Source organism: Sapajus apella, unplaced genomic scaffold (assembly GCF_009761245.1).
Source record: "Sapajus apella isolate SASKATOON/1434 unplaced genomic scaffold, GSC_monkey_1.0 scaffold2, whole genome shotgun sequence".
In the NCBI taxonomy this organism is placed as follows: Eukaryota; Metazoa; Chordata; class Mammalia; order Primates; family Cebidae; genus Sapajus; species Sapajus apella.
Window position 1 is genome coordinate 86714905 of NW_022436942.1, and position 20814 is coordinate 86735718.

At 45.9% G+C, this 20814-nt stretch overlaps 1 protein-coding gene across 1 annotated transcript in view; it reads left to right on the forward strand.

The window, feature by feature from the left end:
- TMEM132C (transmembrane protein 132C) overlaps positions 1 to 20814 on the forward strand; it is a 431755-nt gene that overhangs the window by 374923 nt on the left and 36018 nt on the right. The window contains exon 5 of the mRNA XM_032244139.1: positions 14735 to 14878. Within this exon, the coding sequence (XP_032100030.1) occupies positions 14735 to 14878 (144 nt within the window). The remainder of the gene's footprint in view (positions 1 to 14734; positions 14879 to 20814) is intronic.

Sequence of the window (20814 nt, forward strand, 5' to 3'; positions counted from 1 at the left end):
AAGGACTGGTCCATGCTACCACGTGGACAGTCCTTCAAAATAGGAAGAAAGAAGCCAGGCACATGGCCACATATTGTTTGATTCCTTTTAAGTAAAATATCCAGAATAGGTAAGTCCACAGAGACACAAAGCACATGCTTGGTTGCCGGGGGCTGGGGGAGGCGGGGGATGGGAGTGCCTGCCAATGGGATTAGGGTCTCCTTTTGGCACAAGGGGAATGTTTTGAAACTAGATAAAGTGTGAGGCTACCGGATGGTGCTTTAAATGTGTGCATCGCATGGTGTCTGAATTATATCTCAATGAAGCTATTTTTTTTAAAAAAGGAGGTTTCTTGAGATATTTAGTGTATGCATTTGCTTTTTCAAAGTTGTTATGATATTTGAGGGATATTACTGTCAGATATTGTAGGGGTTCGGGGCATGCGCTTTAGGGTTCCGTCAGCCTAGGCTCCATCCCCGCCCCCCTCCCACCTCCATGCATCGTAGCTGCGATTCTTGAGCTAGTCCATTACGTTTCCTGCAACTCTTCCATTTCCTAACCTGTGAAGTGGGGGAGAGCTGAAGAGCCCGCTCGCTGGGCTGTGGGGAGTAGGTAACTCAGTGCCTGCAGGAGTGCCTGGAACACCACCTGGTACTTGAAAAGAGCTCAGAACCGTGGTGGGGTGCAAGGCGGCCCATGTTAGGGTGGTATTTTTACTAGTACAATGCTGATGACTGGATCAATTCCCCGTCAGCTCAGAGGGGCTGCCGCAGGAAGGGGCGAGCACACTGGAGGACGTGGCTGTCCGGAGACCAGAAGGGCGGAAATCCAAGTCCTCTGTGCCTCAGTTTCCCCTCCTGCGGGGACACCAGCCCTTTCTGCTCTGCTGTGTTGAACACCAAATGTGACGATGATTCATGAAAATTCTTTGCAAAGGATAAAGAAACATCATTGCAGGTTGAATTTTGTTCCCCCAAAAGACATGCTGGATTCCTAACCGTCAGGACCGATGCATCTGACCTTCCTTAGAAGCAGGGTCTTTGTAGTTACCATTAGGTTAAGAAAGACCAGGTCATTAGGTGGCTGCTAATGCAATGGCCGGTGTCCCTGTAGGGGGTAGATTTGGACAGAGCCACGGGGAGAGCACGGCTCGGTGGTAGAGACAGAGATTGCAGTGTCACGTACACGAGACAGGGACTCACAGGGTTGCAGGCAAACCCCTGATGCCAGGAAGAGTCAGGGAAGGACCCTGCCCTGGAGCCGCAGAGGGAGCACGGCCCTGCTGACAACTTGATTTCAAAGTTCTGGCCTCCAGAACGGTGAGAGAATAAATTTCAGTTGTTGTATGCCATCCGTTTGCTGTCTTCATTACAGCAGCCTTAGAAAACTAATAGAGGCATACACATAAATTGCTGTTATTATCATGACCACGTATACAATAGTGCATTGCTTCCTGCTCACCACACTGAGGATGCCCAATAACTCAGCTGCCCTGGTGATCGATGGCTCCTGCAGGATCTCTGAGCTAACGAGTAAGCTCTTGTCACTCAGCGCCACACGCACCCTGCTGTACTCTGCTGCGGAATGCTGGGCTGAGATGCTGCCTGGCTATGACATGGATCTTAATTGGTGCACTACTGCACTGTGCTAAGATTTCTAGAAGGAACTGCAAAGTTAAGACAAATGGAGATGACGAGAAGGCAAAACTGAGAACAGCCTCAGTATGGATGCACCTGCGATGTGATGATGAAGAAAGTCTTTTCTCTTGCTCCTGTAAGTGTTAAGGAGAGACCGCTTCCCGTGAGAAGCCACCTCTCTCCTCTGTCCCCTGCCCTGCCACTGCGGGGTCTCACTGCTCCTATGGAATCTAAGGCAGTCGCAGAGGAAATGAGGGGAATTGTTAGCGTCTCCATCAGCAATGCATTTTCCTATCAGCGTCTCCTTGAGCATTTTTTAAAATAAGTTCTACCAAAATATCATACAGAATTTTGGGGGTTCGTTAGAAAATGGGAGCAGGAAGGCAGTGTGGTCGGATAACAGGTCCAGCCTGGTCTGCTCTGTCAGGACTGCCCTTTGCAAGCCGCGGTAACAAGGTTGGCTTTGCTCCCCTGATGAGAGAAACTGTTAGACCACACCATTTGGCAGAGCTGGGGTCTGCACTCGGCCTGCGTAGAGGGAAAATTACATTAGCGGTTGGAATTGCGAGAGGCCTCCCCTACCATGCCTGTGTGTGCGTGCATAATGTATTCCTAATCACCGGATTATGTAAATCGCTGGTTGTACCTAATGCAGTCAGCTTGTTAATCAGATGGCTCTTCTCCAGGCTTCTTTGCCCGGAATCCAGAACCCACGCTTCAAGCACCCTCACTAATCAGCACACCAGTCGGATGCTGGGCGGCCCATGCATCATCTTAACTAGCATGCCTTGAATTGAGAAAATGAAGCGCCCTTTTGGAGTAATTTTTCTGTTGCTGCAAATTAGGCTGAACTGTCAGTCTCTGCTTTCTCCTCCGTCCTGTAACAGCCCGGCTGTCAGTCTGGCTCCACAGGGGCACCCACCACCAGCAGCAACAGAGAACACTGGGATTATCACCGCTCCCTGCCATTCCCGAACCACAGGCCACCATCTAGCATCCTTGCCAGGGACTTGACTTCTCATGGTTACAAAACTGGAATTTGTTGTAATGAATTCAAGTATAACCCGTAGCACTCTTCACCCGTCATCTCAAGCATGAAAAGAAATATCTACATAAGTTAGCCTTAACTTTGGCTAAGAATAACAGAAAACTTTCAAAACCTACAGGTAAAACATATAAGAAGTTTATTTCACATACATAAGTAAGGCCATGACCCGTCATTAGTCATCAGAGATTTAGCCTTCTCCTATCTTACCACCTCAGCATCAGCAAATTGCTTTTTGTTTGTTTGTTTGTTTTGAGATGGACTCTCACTCTGTCACCCAGGCTGGAGTGCAGTGGCACAATCTTGGCTCACTGAAAGCTCTGCCTTCCGGGCTCAAGCGATTCTCCCACCTCAGCCTCCCTAGTATCTGGGATTACAGGCATGCGCCACTACGCCTGGCTAATTTTTGTATTTGTAGTAGAGATGGGGTTTCACCATGTTGGCCAGGCTGGTCTTGAACTTGTGACCTCAAGTGATTTGCCCGTCTCAGCCGCCCAAAGTGCTGGGATTACAGGTGTGAACCACCGGTTTTATATCAAATGGCTTTTATATATCCATGTTTGCCTCATTATCCAAGGTGACTGCTGGTATTCCAGCCATTATATCTATATTCCAGATGGTAGGAAGGGAAAAAGGACAAAAGGAATGTCCCCACTTACTGAGTCTAGTTCTCATTAAGGAGATTTTCTAAACTACTGCGTATTTCCGTTTACTTTTGGACTAAATCAGTTCTCAACCTTCAGCAACACCAGAATCACCTGAGGAATTGGTAAACCACAGGTTGATGTGCCCCACCCATCTTCAGAGTTTCTGATTGAGTAGGTCTGGGGTAGAGCCCAATAATTTGCATTTCTAACAAGCCCCCAGAGGATGCTGATTCTGCTGGCCCAGGCCCCAACCACACTTTGAGAACAACTGTGTTAGAACTCTGTCACATGGTCACAGCCAACTGCAAGGGAGGCTGAGAAGTTTAGTCTCTTCCCAACCCACCACTCAGAGCATCAGGGTTCAGTGACTAAAAAGGAGAGTGGATATTGACAGGCATGGGTCTCTGTTTCCTCCAGATCTAATCAGTTTCTTTTCCTAGCCCCTGCCTTTTGGGGGCTACCTCTGGGATTCAAGGGTCTTTGTGTTGCAGCACAGACACCAGGCAGGCACCTCCTCTTGCGTCTTCTCCAAAGACGCTGCCTAGAAACCAGACACGTGTTCCCTTTCAGAACCCAAAGACCACTCTTCCTCTCTCCCTCATTACCTCCCAAGAGAAAAAAAAATTGTTCTGTCTGTCCTGGAAGGATGGGTGGAGGGAGAACGCCTCCTGCCCTGTGATTCTGGCCGCACATTTTGTCATACTTGTGATTTTCCTTGCTTCTCTGGAATTCGGGGAGGCATTTTGTTTGCTGTCCTTCTCCTCCCTCCCCAAAGGATGCATCAGAACTGGTTTCCCTGCTTGAATAGAAGGAAGAGAGGGGAAGCCTCAGAGAGGGAAAGCAAACCATGAGTTAATATCCCAATATTACCCTACTACACAGATTTCATCATTGTTTGATAGCTAGAAAAGCTCTTTTTCTTTACTTCAGGAAGAGGGTGGCTTTATCAGCCCTGGGTCAGGTCAGTCCCAGCTCCCAAATTCACAGAGTGATCAGTACCAGCGCACACCTTGCTCCAGACTCTGGGGTTCAGCTTCAAGGCACTGAAGCCCTCAGCAAAGCACCTTCCCAATGCCCCCAGGTTCCCCGATGGTGCCTCCTTATCGAATGGTAAGTGTAATTACACAGTCACTCCTTGGATTTCCAAGTGATGCTAAATTGGTTCCCAAATCAGTTGCAGTTGAATGCTCATCCTCTTGCCCCTAAGAAGCTGGGGTTGTTACCCACACAACAGGTGGGTTCAGTTGCTTGGCAGGTATCAATCCAATGACCTCAACCAAGGAGGAGTTAGCAAGGAGATTGTATTACTTGCAATAAGTAAACACCTGGGATAGTTCCCAAAGCAGTGTCTCCCAGAGCTGAGTCTGATTTTGTAAGCATTGGGTCATGAGATGTGATCAGACTGGATGTGGCAATGAAGTGATGCAGGGAGGCATGATCTTGTCATGGGGTAACACCAGGGCTCATTCTGATTGGCTCCTGCCATGAAGCGATGCCAGGGCTCAATCTAATTGGCTCCTGCCATGGGGTAATCCCAGGGCTCATTCTGATTGGCTCCTGCCATGGGGTGATCCCAGGGCTCAGTCAGATTGGCTCCTGCCATGATGTGATGCCAGGGCTCAGTCTGATTGGATCTTGCCATAGGGTGATGCCAGGGCTCAATCTGATTGACTTCTGCCATGGGTGATGCCAGGGCTCAATCTGATTGGATCCTGGACCCTGCTATGCAGTGCTCTCTTCTTAATTCAGTACCTACACCTCAGTTTGAGCACTTAGGTTTCCTGTTTGCATGTGTGGCTCATCTGGGCATGCTCAGGCTACATGACCTTCAACCTGAGGGTCATGGCAACTGAAAAACAACTCACAACTTTGTTACATAAAAATGGAACCGATCCGTCTGGTGCAGCTACAGGGAGCTCAAAATTGACTTGGTGAATCAGGGCATTCAAATACAATGTCATAGTTTGCTGGCTTTGTTTCCTGAGTTGAAGATGGAAAGGGTCGGGGTGGTGCAGTGGTCATCTCTGTACCAGGCACTGATCTGGGGTTGTAGGTCCTCCTGCCTGCAACCCCAGAGGAAAGTGGGATTATCCCCATTTCACAGATAAGGAAAGCAAAGCTCCAACAAGGCAGGAGCAGGAACACAGCTCCCATGGAGGCCACAAGGCAGGCACCTGTTTAGTTTGAACTCATGAAGCCACGATGGTCGCTGCCCTCTGAATGCTGAAAGCTGGACTCTCTAGGTTCCAAGTTCAAAGCTGGACCTTTGACCTCCCCAGAGCCTGCCACGTGAGCGGAGGGCCTTCCGGCTGTCCTCAGTGTCTTAACCTGCTGGGATGTTTTCCCAACCAACTGCAGTTCCGCTTTGGTTATATATGAACAGAAACGATTTTTTTTCCCCTATGTTTACACTTTTCCTTCGGAGCAGGTGGTTTTATAATGTTATCTGTTATGGTTAAGTCCAGAAAGGCCAATTTTAGGGGCTTCTTGTTATTCAAGCGTTTATATTCACCTTCCTTGAGCTAAAATCACATGCAGGGAACCAAATGCTGTCAGTCATCCGAAAATCATCACAAATGTAAATTGTCAATGCCTTATAAAGTGATCCCCAATTCAAATCTCCCTTCCTGTTTAACATGAGCCCCTCTGGTTTAGCACGAGGATTCTAGTAGGTGCAGACATGCAGTGCAAATTATCAAGATGCAAATTTATGGCAAGTTTAGCAAAGGGTGCAGGCTTCTGTGGAGGAAGTCATCACGCTGGTGTTGAAGTCCCGCCGGAAACACGGCGGATCAGGAACCACTGAAGAAGAAAAAGCCATAAGGACAGGAGTTAGCATCTGCAAGGAACGCAACTCCATGGCTCTACCACAGAGAATGGCCTCAAACTCCAGGATTAGGAGAGGCTCTTGGGGGAAAGAGGGCCCCTCGTGTTGGAAAAATGATCTTGTTCAGGGATCAGCAAAGATTTTCCATAAAGGGCTACACAGTATTTTCAGCTTTGCAGGACACATAGTCTCTGTTGTATATTGTTTTTCTTTCCTTTTTTTTACAAGCCTCGAAGATGTAAAAATCATTCTTGGCTAACAAGTTCACATAAAAGCATGCCATGTGCTCTTATTAATCTTATTAATCAGTCTGGAAAATCTAATGGGATGTGAAAGACACCTCCTCTCCCCACAGAAATTCAATTCATCTTTCTTTTCATTCTGAGCAGCAGCACATGGTGGCCATCTCTGTTCTCAGCATCTACTTTGAGTTCGTGAACAGTAGATTTCCTTACTAGTTGCCTTCTTTAGAGAAAATGTGAAACTTTTGGTCTGCAGCCAGCTCCGCAAGCCCCTTGAGGAGACCAAGTGAGGCACCCTGGCCTCCGTGGCTGCCTGTCCATGTGGAAGGGGAGCATTCATCCAGCTGTTCCTCCCTCAAAGACAGGTGGCGGGGAAGAAAATTATGGATTTGGGAGACGCTCACAGGAGTGGACTGCTTCTCTGGCTGCAGATGGAAGGAAGGATACTGGGATTTAAGCGTCCTTAAATGTCCTTAAATTTAAGTGTCCTTGGATGGATGATTGAAGATGGATTGGAGAGATTTAAGAGTCACCAAAGTCACAGCAGGTCTGGAGAGAATTGAAAAATGTCCACGTCCCACTGTCCAGTGGCTTCTCCAGTCCAGGGCGAGACAGGCCCTCACGGCCACCCACTCACTCCCCACCCCCACTGGGGGGCTCGTTTTCTAGAGGGTTGTCTTGTGCAAAGAGTAAGAACCAGGGGCTGGACCTCTCGCTTGGGGTTCATAGCTCAGCTCCACCCAGCTGCTGGCTTTGTGAGCTTGGGTGAGTTAGCCAGCATTCTTGACTTCGTCTCTTCACCCTTCAACTCAGGGTGAGAACAGAGTCTCCCTCTGAGGGTTCAGGGAGCTAGGACGCCCAGAGCACTTAAGAGAATCTGGCGCGTAATGCATGCTGCTGTTGCCACCAAAGGTCTCCTCTGTCTCAGAGAGAACACGCTTGAGGGAAGTGGCAGGTGTGCTGGATAAAAGAAATAAAAGCAAGATGGCGCCGCTGTCCAGCGGCGTAGCCCTGAGCAAGCCATTCCTCCTCGTCCAGGTGGGCTGAGGAACCCCTTTCCTCCCTGACTCTCGTGCTCAAAAATGAGATGACTTACAACTTGTTTTAAAATGGCCAGTTCTATAGGAGAAGTTTCTCCCCAGAAATTAAATTTGTGAATGAGAATGTAAGGTCTGGGCTCAACCAGTGGGAGTTCCTGCAGGGTCTCCTTTGAGGTGTGTGGCTGACTGGTTTAACCTGCACAGGTAGAAAAGCCCCTTAAAACAAATCCACTTGGAAGGGCCATGTTTTCATAGAAAATCCCTGCCTTCTCTGTGGGATTCCCACTTGTTGTTTGTGGTTCCCGGACACTTTATGCAATCGCTTTCCCAGCATATAGTTCAAAGATGGTGATCGGCTTCCTCAAGGCAGAAAGCAACTTGCCAAGCCCCATTTGCCCATGTGCCCATGACCTTGGCATCAGGGACTGGCCCAAAGCCGGGCCTTAGAGCTCTCAGGTCGCTGCAGTCCACAAACCCTGACCCTCCACGGCCACCATGAGCCGGGCACAGTGACTACAGTAACAGGGAAGTAAATGGTACCCTACCCACCAAATTACCTAAAATAAAGAAGCTGATAATACAGGAGGTTCCACTAGAGAAACAAGATGAGAAGATAGATAGGTAGACAGCTAGGTAAGGAGACAGATGCAAGATAGATGAGATTAGATAGCGAGAAGTAAGATAGATAATAGAGAGATGACAGATGGGGGGGGTAGGTAGGTAGGCAGAGAGACAGCAGATTAGATAGATGATGGAAGATAGATTTGATAGATGATAGACACATAGATAGATGATTGATAGATCGATAGGTTAGATACACAGATATAGCTATGTGTCCTGGAAAAGCTGTCATGAAGGGCAGCCTGCATCTTTGGGGCTCAAACTAAAGCTGCTATCCACAGGCAAGATTTCCTCCTGTTCAGGGAAGCCTCGGCCCTGCTTCTAAACGCCTTTCAACTGATTGGGTCAGGCCCACCCAGATTGTATAAGATAACTTCCTTTATGAAAGTCAACTGATGATGAGCCTCAGCCACTCTACAAAATCCCGTCACAACAACAGCTAGGTTAATGTTCCATTGACCAACTGGAACCATCACCTGGCCACGGGATACGCCTTCATGGGGGTTTCAGGGTCTCAGGGAAGGACAGCCTCCCACGCTGCTCAGTGTGTGCGGACAACCACTTGGAAACACCAAATAGCGGAATCAAAGAGTTAAATGTGTAGACTCTCAACGAGCAATTTCACTTCCGGGATTAGAAGACGCTGAAGAACCTGGATACATATGCATGGGGAGAGATCCAGTTATTTGCAAAGGCAAAGAATTTAAAGCACTGTAATTTCCCATGGGTAGAAGAATGGAGAAGTAAGATACAGAGAAGGTACCCGATGGAATTTAGTCAGTCTTTGAGACAAATGAATTCAATCGTTATGTAAATATGGATCTAAATGGGAATAAATGGTCCAGCTCTACAAACAGGGATAGATCATAAAACATAATGTTGAGTGTTTTGAAAAGCAAAACATAAGTTGATGAAAGTACAATATGATTTATATAAACTATATAAAACATGCTTTTGTGTAAAACATAAAACAAAAGACAATACCACATTTTCTTTCTTTTTTTTTTTTACTTAAAGAAATATAAATTGTGTTTTCTATATATTTTCTTTGCATAAATATGGATACTTGGTAAAAGTGTAAAATCACAAACTGGAAAGATGCTTGCCAAGTCCTGTCAGTGGTGGCCTCTGGGGTGTGGAAATTGAGGATCAAGACTGGAAAAAAATGACAGAGGAGATTTCAAAGTTATCAACATGTTTTTCCTGTTTTGTAAAAGAAAAACAATACGAAATGAATACCAAAAGCGCTAACATAAACACGCTTTGAAATGTGTTTGGCGTTTGCTGCGTTTGACTTGTTTTTATTTTATTTTCTATTCCTCCCCCTGCACACCCCCAATTTTCAGAGAAAAATAGAGATTGAAGTGGGGGAATCTGGCCTCCCTCCAGCCACCAGTTGCCTCGTAGGAGACACTCCACATTTATGTTTAATAGCTGCCCTTTGAGTCAACTTAGACTTTGCTCCAATCCCTGACAGGCAATCCATAAACATTATCTGATTTCATCTTCACAACAACCCTAATTATTCTCGGAGTTCACAGTCGAGGAAACTGATACTTGGAGAATTTAAACAATAGCAAGAAGAGGGCAGGGCCAGGATTTAAGGCAATTCTCGCTCAGGTCCTTGCCCTTGACCTGAGTCGAGAAGTTGTGATCAAGAACATATGCTCCTGCCCTGGGTTGGACGTTCAAGGGTGGCCAGAACCTGTATGGGCTGTGCCCCCAGGCAAGCCAGTCCCTCAGCTCCATGCTTCAGTTTCCCCATGCACAGACTAAGGGTAACACAAGTACCGGCTTCACAGGCTTGCGGTAGAATGCGAATATCAGCAACACCTAGCACCTCCAAGAGCTCCTCCAACGTGACCCGGCTGTTCTTGCCTTTTTAGTAACTACTAGCTCTTCTTGACTCCTAGACACAGGAATTGACAGAGGTTGCTCTCTGCTCTCTGGGATACTTTAGATTAAGCCCACCCTTTCCCCAGACACTCATTAAATTTGAACCCCACGGTTGCTTTACTAGGCAGGCGTCTGGTCTCTGAGCCACGAGGGTGTCTGTTTTCATTCCATTTCCAGGGTCAGTCAGTTGTGGGTGGATAGATTGTTGGCTTGTCTGAGGCCATGCAGGAGCCCAGAGTCGAAACCAGATCCGAGCCTGATGGCCTTTCCATGGCCATAGCCCCATCCTGCACCCTTTCCCTTCTTTTTTATAGAGATATAATTCTCGTGCCATAAAACGTACTCTTTTAAAATATACAGTTCAGTGCTTCTTGGTATTTGCAAGGTTATGAACCATGATCCTGTCTAGTTTGAAAACACTTTCATGTACACAAAAGGAAACCCTGTACCCGTTACCAGCCACTTCCCTCCCCGCCCCCGCATCGCCTGGCCACCACGAATGCACTTTGTGTCTGTGGATTTGCCTGGTCTGGACGTTTCATATGAATAGAACCGCATAAGCGGTGGCCTCTGTGTTGGGCTTGCGTCACTTCGCACAGCATTTTCATGACCCACCCGTGTTGTAGCATGCACGAATCCGTTTTGTGGCTGAGTTGTCTTCCACTGTGTGGATGGAATACAGTTCCTCACCCTTCTACTCTGCAAGAGAACCCTTGGGGGATATTCGAAGTGGGACATTTCACACCCATTCCTGGGACAAATCCCCCATCTCTGCAGCCAGTCAGCCCAATTCTCCATTCACACTTCTGAGTCTCTTAACACTTCCATGTGCAGGAACATGGAATGACTTCTGGAATGACTTCATGAAATTACTTTTATGTATGGGTGCATGTGCCTGTGTGTATGTATTTGTGTGTCTATGTGTGTGTGCTTGTGTGTGTGTCTGTGTGAGTGCCTACTCTGTAGGCCGGCCACATCAACCTCAGGCACACACAGGCACTCACACACACAGGCACATGCACCCACACACAAGCAAACAGGCACACACAGGCACACAGGCACATGTACCCGTACACGGAAGTCATTCCATGAAGTATTTCCATGTTCTTATTTATTTAAAAGTTAAAAATACAATTCACCTAGAAAATGGCCAAACTAATTTACATTTATGAGGGTAAATCAAACAACAAAAATGTGTTTTCTCAGAAGCCCCAGGCTTTTTTCAAATTCGAAATGACCGTGATTTAAAGAACCCTACCTTATTGATTCTTTTCAGCAAAACAGAGCAGTTCTCTGATTTATGATGGAAGTGGGTGGGGGGCTTCAGAGTAGGGTAAAAGGAGAGATGAAACATTTAATAATACAGAAAGCTTCCAAGTCATACTTATGCCTTCGTCGGGTTCTGTGAGGTGCTGAGATGGTGTTCGTAAGCGGTCTCTAAGACCTGCTGAGGCCTGCAGGAATTGCACACCTGTGTGCTTTCAGGAAGAGGGCTGCCTTCTGTGATGCTGAACTTGTCAGAGCCAAATGGAGCCAGAGGGAAGGCAGCCAGCAGTGTAAACTTTCCTATGAGCAGTGCTAAGCGGCAGCATAAAGGGAAGTGGCTTCCACACCCAGGCAGCCATGCACACGATGTGTTCTTCTTGATCCAGCGGGGGTTTGGGTGGGTTTCAGAAGACAGAACAATTGTATACACGTAAATAGTGCACTAGGCATATTGCTGTGAATTGGCCTCAGCTAAAAAGGTGTTTGAGAGCTGCAGCCAGATGCAAAGAACTCTGTAGGCCTGCCACATCAATATCGTAAGCACACAGGCACTCACACATACACTGAGGCACATGCACCCATGTACACACAGGCACTCATACATATACACACAGGCACTCATACATATACACACAGGCACTCACACATACACAGAGGCACATGCACCCATGTACACACAGGCACTCATACATATACACACAGGCGCTCACACATACACAGAGGCACATGCACCCATGTACACACAGGCACTCGTACATATACACACACGCGCTCGCACATACACAGAGCCACACGCACCCATATGCACACAGGCACTCATACATATACACACAGGCACACACACAGGCACTCGCAAATACACAGAGGCACATGCACACATATGCACACGCAGGCACTCATGCATATACACGCAGGCACACACACACAGGCACTTGCACATGCACACAGCCCCATGAGCCCATATGCACACAGGCACTCATACATATACACACAGACACACGCACGCAGGCACTTGCACATACACAGACACACACTCACACACAAACACAGACACACACAAACACAGGCACTTACACATACCCAAATACAGGCACACACACAGGCACATGGACCCCTACACACACAGGCACTCACAGACACACACACACACAGACACATGTATCCATAAGTGCACACTCACAGGCACTCGCACAATTGCACTCATGCAATTTAGGGATAGGGAGTGTTAGAGTGTGTGAATGTGTGTGTGTGTGTGGAATTGCAGCAACCATTGGAAAACTAATCACAATTTAGGGATAGGGAGTGTTAGAGTGTGTGTGTGTGTGTGTGTGTGTGTGTGTGTGTGTGTGTGTGTGTAATTGCAACAACTGTTAGAAAACTCATCACAGTCCATGAGGGAATGTGCTGCCTTAATGAAGCCATTGGCCAAAAACCACACTGAGAGAGAAAATGTGAAGACTGAGCTCTGAGCACATTACCTGTAATGAACCTGGAAATAGACTTGGGGAATTTCTGAAGTATTCTTAGCCTCCGTAACGGCCATTGCGCAAGCTGCCCGGATTGCAGCTTATCTCCAGGAATCCCACGGACCTGGGAGAAGACACAGCCGAGGGGGATGGAACTGCTGGCTGATGCAAAAGCAGCAGAGAGGCCAAGCCTCTACTTACAACTCATAAATCTTTCAACTGAGCTCTTGTTTAATACGAAGGGTCATTTTTGTGTCAGTTGCTTCCCTGGAGAAAGAACGGAGAAAATCTTCTTTCCTTCCATCTCCGCTTCACACCAGAGCAGTATATCTGGAGAGGGATTTTGGGAGAAACTGGCATCATTAGATGTCCCAAAGCCAAAGGCCCTTTTGCATTTTATCTGTTCTTAAAGAAAAGGATTATAAAAAGGCAGTCAGGTAGTATCCTACAAAATCAAACAGAAAGTATTTTCTTCAGCACCTTGCAAATCACAACATACATAGAGGTGTGATGCTAATAGTTCTGCATGAAGCCATCTGAGCAGGATAAATCAAAGTCCTCATGGCTGTGATGAAATGGGCTCCCATGGAGCAACAGAGGAAGGCCGTTTGCTTTGCTTTAGTCTTCATTTAAAAAAATAATAAAGTTGCCAAGCACAATGGCCCGTGCCTGTAATCGTGGCACTTTGGGAGACTGAGGTGGGAGGATTGCTTGAAGCTAGGAGTTCGAGACCAGCCTGGACAACATAGCAAGACCCCATCTCTACAGGAAAAGTAAAAAATTAGAAAAAAATTATCTGGGCATGGTGACACCTGCCTGTGGTAGCAGCACTTTGGTAGGCCAAGGTGAGAGGATCACTGAAGGCCAGGAGTTCAAGACCAGCCTGGGCGACATAGTGAGACCCCATTTCAAAAGAAAAAAACAAAACAATAGAAATCGTTGAAGATGGGGGAAAGGGAGATGAAGGGGGAAAAAGAGGTCAAGAAAACTACCAGCATATGACACATCGCTTGGACCTTTGGGCACAATCATATTCCATGCTGTAGGCATTTCAGATGAGCCAATAAATTTCCCTTATATATAAGGTTAAAAAAAAAAAAAAATGGTTGAAGACATTCATTCCACCTTACTCGGGAGACACTGCCCATTATTTCCTGCTTTTAGTAGCCTTGAAGGTGATCCAGACTTTGCAAAGCCTTCTTGAGCTCTTCCTTTGATGCTGGGAGCAGTCCAGGATCTAGCCCGTGAGGATCTGTATGAGTTTCCTGATGTTGCTATGACAAATTAACACAAATGTATTATCCTTCAGTTCTGGAGGGCAGAAGTCTGAAGTGAGTCTTAAAGGGCTCAAGATAAGACGTTGGGATGGCTGCTTCTGGAAGCTCTCGGGGAAAATCTGTTCTTTGACTCTCCAGCTTGCTTTTAGAGGCTGTTTACCTCTCTTGGCGCATGGCCATACCACTCTGAGCTCTGCCTCCACTGCCATACCTCCTCATCTTCCTCTGGCCTTCATGGCCCCTTCTTATAAGGACTTTAGGATGACTGGATCCACCTAGATAATCCAGGATAATCCTTCCATCTCAAGATCCCACTTCAGTCCTGCCTGCAATGTCCCTCTCACCAGGTAAGGTAACATATTCACAGACCCCAGAGATTAGAGCATGGATATCTCTTGCAGCGGGTGAGAGTAAATCTAATTATTCAACCTATTGTGGTTGCTTAAGGTATCCAGAGTTAGTTTCTGTTGCTTACAACCAAAACATAACTGATGTATTTCTTCTATTTGATCTCTACAATAGAGAAAAAAATAAATACTTTTTGATTATTGTTGAAAACTAGGAAGATGATCGTAGATAAACTAAAAGTAAATTGTTGAACATTGTTGGTAAATTGTTCCAAAGAATAACTCTTTATTACCAGTCCCAGCACTGTGTGTAAATGGTACAGTGTGTCTAGTCCAAATGAGGACAGCCTGGTGTTTACCCCAGGAGGTTCACCCTAGAATCGTCCAGTTCCCAACAGAATGGAGTAGCTCCCTTGACCCAGCGTGTCTGATTCTCTTTGGCAGGATACTGAAATTCTGAACACTGCCATACTCACGGGAAAGACAGTCGCCATGCCCATCAAGGTGGTCTCTGTGGAGGAGAACAGTGCCGTGACGGACATCTCAGAGGCGGTGGAGTGCAAGTCCACAGATGAGGACGTTATCAAAGTAAGTCATTCCACAGCCAGCTGGAGGAACTGGTGGGATTTTCACTTGGACATCCGATTTGCCAAGAACACTCATACTAAAATATACGAGGTTCACTGTACAGAGGCTTGTGTGCAACACGCTTCCAGCCGATCCACTCGTTTCCCTTGCCATCTCTTTGTTTTGGCATCATGCCAGCTTAGTTGGGGTTTTTGGTTCATTCCTGACTTTCTTCCCTTTATTTGACAATTGAAAATTGTGTGTGTGCATGTGTGCGTGTGTGTGTGTGTGTGCACATGTGTGCGTGTATAATGCACAACATATTATTTTAGAATACATATACATTAGGGAATGGCTAAATTCAGCTATTAGGCTGTTGCAAAGGTAATTGTGGTTCTTGCCATTACTTTTAAGTGCCAGGATCCACAATTACTTTTGCACCAACCTAATAATTAACATATGAATTACCTCACATGCTTTTTTTTGGTCTGATGAAAACTTAATCTACTGTCTTAGCAATTGTCAAGAATATGTTATTACACTCTAGGAGGCTGAAGTGGGTGGATCACCTGAGATCAGACCAACCTGGCCAGCATGGTGAAACCCCATCTCTACCAAAAATACAAAAATTAGCTGGGCATGGTGATGTGCACCCATAGTCCTAGCTACTTGGGAGGCTGAGATAGAAGAACCACTTGAACCCAGGATGCAGAGTTGCAGTGAACCGAGATCGTGCCACTGCCCTCCAACCTGGGTGACAGAGACTCTGTCTCAAAAAAAAAAAAAAGAATATATTATTAATAACCAAATTCAACATATTGCACCAAAAACCTCTTGAACATACTCCTTCTCCTGTCTAACTGATGTTTTATACCCTTTGACTAGTATCTCCCCTTACCCAGCTGTCCCCTTACCCAGCCCTCGGGAACTGTCATTCTAGCTCTGCTTCTGTCAGCTCAACTCTCCTAGGTTCCACATGTACATGACATCATGCAGTATTCATCTTTCTGTGCCTGGCTTCCTTCACTTAACGTGATGCCCTGTGGGTTCGTCCGTGTTCGAACAAGTAATAGGATTTCCTTGTTTTTTAAGGCTGAATAGTCTTCCCTTGTGTTTGTGTGCCACATTCTCTTTACCACTTATCCCTTGGTGGACCATCCGTGGTGCTTTGGACTGTGGGTCAAACCCTGAACACCTACTGTAGCTAAGCAGGTGACTTAAATAAGTGGTCAGTTGGATCTGCCCATTCTAGAAGGCAGCCAAGATTCTGCTCTTTTTCTTTCCCAGCAAGGCAATTGCTATAACCAGTTGTGATCATGAGGTAATAGGAGTTCAGTATTTTATATCTTCAACAGAATGGAAAACATAGATTTTGGGGTTGGGGGGAACCTAGTTTTTCAAAGTTAGCAATAAATTGTAATTTTTTAATGGGCAAAAAAATAAAAAGCAAAATACATTTGCGTAATGGGGGCTGGCCCGTGGGGTAACTGTTTAAAAGCACTCTTCTAGAGTAGGGGTTGGCAAACCACGAGCCATGGGCCAAACCTAGTCACCACCTATTTTGTAAATAAAGTTTTATTGGAACACAGCCACTCAAATTCACTTCCATTTTGCCTGTGGCTGCCTTGGGGGCTACCACAGGAGAATTGAGTGGTTGACAGAAATCATGTGACTTAGAAAGTCTAAAATATCCAGCATTTTGCTTTTCTCAGAAAAGGTTTGCCTCGAGTCATGTGTGCTCTAGAGTTTTCAGTTTTTTGAAGAAAGACCTGCAGTTCCTGGTGTTTCCTGTCATTAGTCAGGTTGCTACAGCACAGTGTTTGCTTAAAGAATAAGGCGATGCAACGGCTTTACCAAGCTGGAAATGGAGTCTCTGTGTATCTTTTGTAATCCCTGGAAACACATCCAGAAAAAAACAAAAATCAAAAAAGAGCATTCAGGTATTGCTTTTTTATTTTTGTTTCCCTTGAATACAGTCTGACAGACAGCAATCAGTCTTTTCTCTGGTGTTTAAAGCTCCATGTCTGAGCAGACAAGAACCTTACGAACTGTTGAGGTGGAGAAACGGCGTGGAAAAAATACTTCCCTGCAAACCCCACCCCCAGAACAAGCAGCAGACCCCCATGCGAGATTGTCCTCTGCACTCAGCACCACCATCAGACAGTGATGTCCACACGCAACCATGACAGCATTCCGGCAGGGGCAGTAAACACTCCAGCAGCATCCATATACTGTGACCATCCTCCTGACTGCTGGAGGTGGTGTCTCAAGGAAGGGCGTTTTTCCCTAATTCACCCAAAAGTGACATATGGACTGTGGTGGCCTTGAATCCAGAGTGCTTTAACAGAAAGACCACAAGGCCCATGGCAGGAGGAGGAGAAGGGGGAGGAAGTTCTAAACCACATGTCCAGTAAAAACCCAAGGTGAGCCACATAAGAAGTTTTAAATTTTCTAATAGTCACGTTCAAAAGAAATTTTAAGATAAGTTAAATTTAATTGTAATAATGCATTGTGTTTAACCCATTATATTAAAACATTATCATTTCCCCATGTAATAAATATAAACATTAATAATGAGATATTTTATGTGTTTTTACTCTAAGTCTTTGGAATCTAGTGTGTGTTTTATACTAACAGCACATCTAAACCGAAACTAGCCCCATTTCCAGTGCTTCATAGCCATGTGTGGCTTGTGGTTCCCACAGTGGACAGCACAGGTCCTTGCTCATTGTTGGCCCCCTAAAAGCCAGAACCCTTGATGAATGTCACGTGTTGATAGGACACCTCTAGCAATGGTAACTTTTCTAGAGGTAAAGAACCTATCTTTCAGCCTATAAAACCCAAGAGGGAAACAACCCAAAATGTATCACGATTGTATACATAGCAATCCTTAGCTACTCTTAAAACAATTTTGACATGGAGTCCATTACTAGTATCTCCAGGAATTATAATCAGTGTCTTTAGGGAAATAAATACATTCAAACCGAAAACTGCCTCCTGAAATGAATCCAGAGTTGATACCCCTGGCTGTTGACAAAGCAATGTGAAATTTGAGTCAGCAGAAGCTGGGCGAGGACATCTAGCAGGCAGCTTGGTGTACATGAGCACAGTCCCTAGGCCCCAGGCTTAGTTTGTGGCCTTGGGTCTGATGAGATCAATGATACTTGCAGTGCTAGTTGCGGACAGCTGCAAGAGGGGAGGGAGCTGACATTTAGTCAGAGCCAGCTCTGCAGCAGGCCCGTGAGGTTTTTGGATTTAGTCAAGAATTCTGAAGACTCTAAGACTGCACCCTAGTGTAAACTGGCAAATCAAACTGTCACAGTTTTATGGATGCTGGCAGAAGACAAAAGACCCCAGGGTCAGAGACAAAGGACAGCCACTGTATCAGCATCTTCCTGTGCCAGTTGCCTGGACTTCAGTTCCCACCGGGTTATGCGGAGGGGGCCAGTGAGGCTTGCACGTGTAGTGGATTGGGTTTCAGGAGAGGAATCCTGGTCTTAGAGAATGTGCGTCTTTTCTGATGGGTGGTATTATGGCCTGTATGTTTGTATCCCACCCTGAATTCATCTGTTGAAGCCCTTAACACCCAATGCAATGATATGAGAGGTAGGGCCTTTGGGAATTAACAAGGCTTCGATGAAGTCATGAGTGTGGAGCTCCCATCATGGGAGCAGTACACTTATAAGGAGAGGAAAAGAGACAGAGCTTGCCGTCTCTCCCTTGTGTGAGGAATGTGAGGACATAGCAAGAGGGCAGCAGTCTGCACGCCGGGAAGAGGGCTCTCAGCAGGACCCAACCATTCTGGCATCCCGATCTCAGACTTCCCAGTCTCCAGAACTGTGAGAAATAAATGTGTGTCGTTTAAGCCACTGACTTATGGTATTCTGTAAAAGCAGGCCAACCTGACTTAAGGCAGGCAGGAAGTCTGCCTGACCTCCCCAAAGAGACGATGCCTTTGTCATCCTGGACCTTAAGCGTGTCTGCCCTTTGCTCCAGAAGAAGGCACTGTCTCTCTTCCAAGACTGTTCACTATATAAAACACCTCTGAAAAGACCTTTCAGAACAAAAACAGTCAGTGCTGTGCTTGTACAATGTGCTGAAATGCAAGGATGTCATGGAGAATTTCTCCCAAAGAGTTCTTCATGGCTTTGCCACATTCGAGTTATGAAGTCTTGGGTGATTCATAGTGCTCCCTCCAGGACTCAGTCTCCTTCTTAGTAAAATGGGGATAAGCACAGTTACTAATTCAAAAGGTCAGCATGAGGATTAATCAGTTTTACAAATCCAGCAGAGAACATGACCTAGTAGCCAGCATATAGGAAGGGCTTACTAACTCAGAGTCCACTCTAGTCATCTCATGTAATCCTCTGATTGGGTAGATCAGGGATTAGGACTGGAGGCTTACAAGAATATTTTGCGTGATATGCACAGTGTTGCTTAAAAAGAACACAATGCAACTCATTTCAAGTGTACAATTCAATGACTTTTAGTAAATTATGCTAAGTTCAGCAGCCATCACCACGATCCAATTGTAGAACATTTTTGTCACAGTTAATCCCCATTCCCTAAGCTGGTTTCTGTCTCTGTAGATTTGCCTGCTGTGGGCATGTCCCGTGAATGACAGCATACAATACGTGGTCTTTGTGTCCCCTTTTTCCATGTAGCGTTATGTTTTTGAAGCTCATCTACATGCTAGCATGGGGCAGTCGTGTGTTTCTTGTATTGCTGAATAATATTCCACTGTATGGATATACCATATTTTGTTCATCCATTTACCCAGTTGGGTTGTTTCTGCTCTTTAAATGTTTCATGCATTTATGAATAATGCTGCAATGAATATTCACATTTATGTCTTTGTGTGGACTTACATTTGCATTCCTCTTGAGTAGATGCAGAGGAGGAGAATGGCTTGGCCGTATGATAATCTTCCATTTAATTCTTGAGAAACTGCCAACCTTTTCTCCAAAGAGGCTGCATCATTTTGCATTCTCACAAGTTATATCTGAGGGTTCCCTCCAGCTTATTGGGAAGATCCCACAGATGTGGGAGAGCTGCAGTGTGCTCACCTGGCAACGCTGTGGGTGCCCTTTATTTATGTTTCTTTTTCTATAAGTTATTGGGTACAGGTGGTACTTGGTTACATGAGTAAGTTCTTTAGTGGTGGTCTGTGAGATTTTTGGTGCACGCACTCCCCAAGAAGTATACACTGCATCGTATCTGTGGTCTTTTATCCTTGACCCCCATCCCACAATTCCCCCCCAGGCCCCCAAAGCTCATTGTATCATCCTAATGCCTTTGCATCCTGATAGCTTGGCTCCCATTGGCACCTTCTGATTTGTCACAGTCGCCTTGTATTTGGTCCATTTCCATGATCTGCTTGGCCCGTGTAAACATTGGAATGTGTGTAGATGGAACGATACCCATTGCGTAAATGTGGAGGCGGAGGTTCTGGAGGATGTGGCTTTTATTATCTTGCTTCCTAGCTTTTCCTTTTTTCCTTCCTTCCTTCTTTCCTTCCTTTCTTCCTCTTTTCCTCCTCAATTCCATTCAGCCAACATTTATTAACCAACTCCCGCATTCAAGGTTCGTGATTTTGATAAGGAAGAAGCAGGTGAAGGAAGTGCGTCTCTCAGGTGTCACAGCCAAACAGAAGAGGTAGACACGTGGGACTTCATTATGCCTGCCAACTTGCTCCTCACAACACCTGCATTATCGCTGGTATTCCTTCCCTCTTACAGTAGAAGAAACTGAGGCTCAGAAAATGGAGGACTTGGCTGAGGTCACACACCTTGCACAGGGAAGAGAAGGTATTCTAACTAGAGGGCCAAAAGCTCTTGGCCATTAGGCCATATAATCTCTGTACATTCAAATTTTGCTTAACTTTTTACTTTGTATTTGGAATTTCAAACTTACTTCAAAGGTTGCAATGACTAGACAGAGTATACTATATGCCCTTT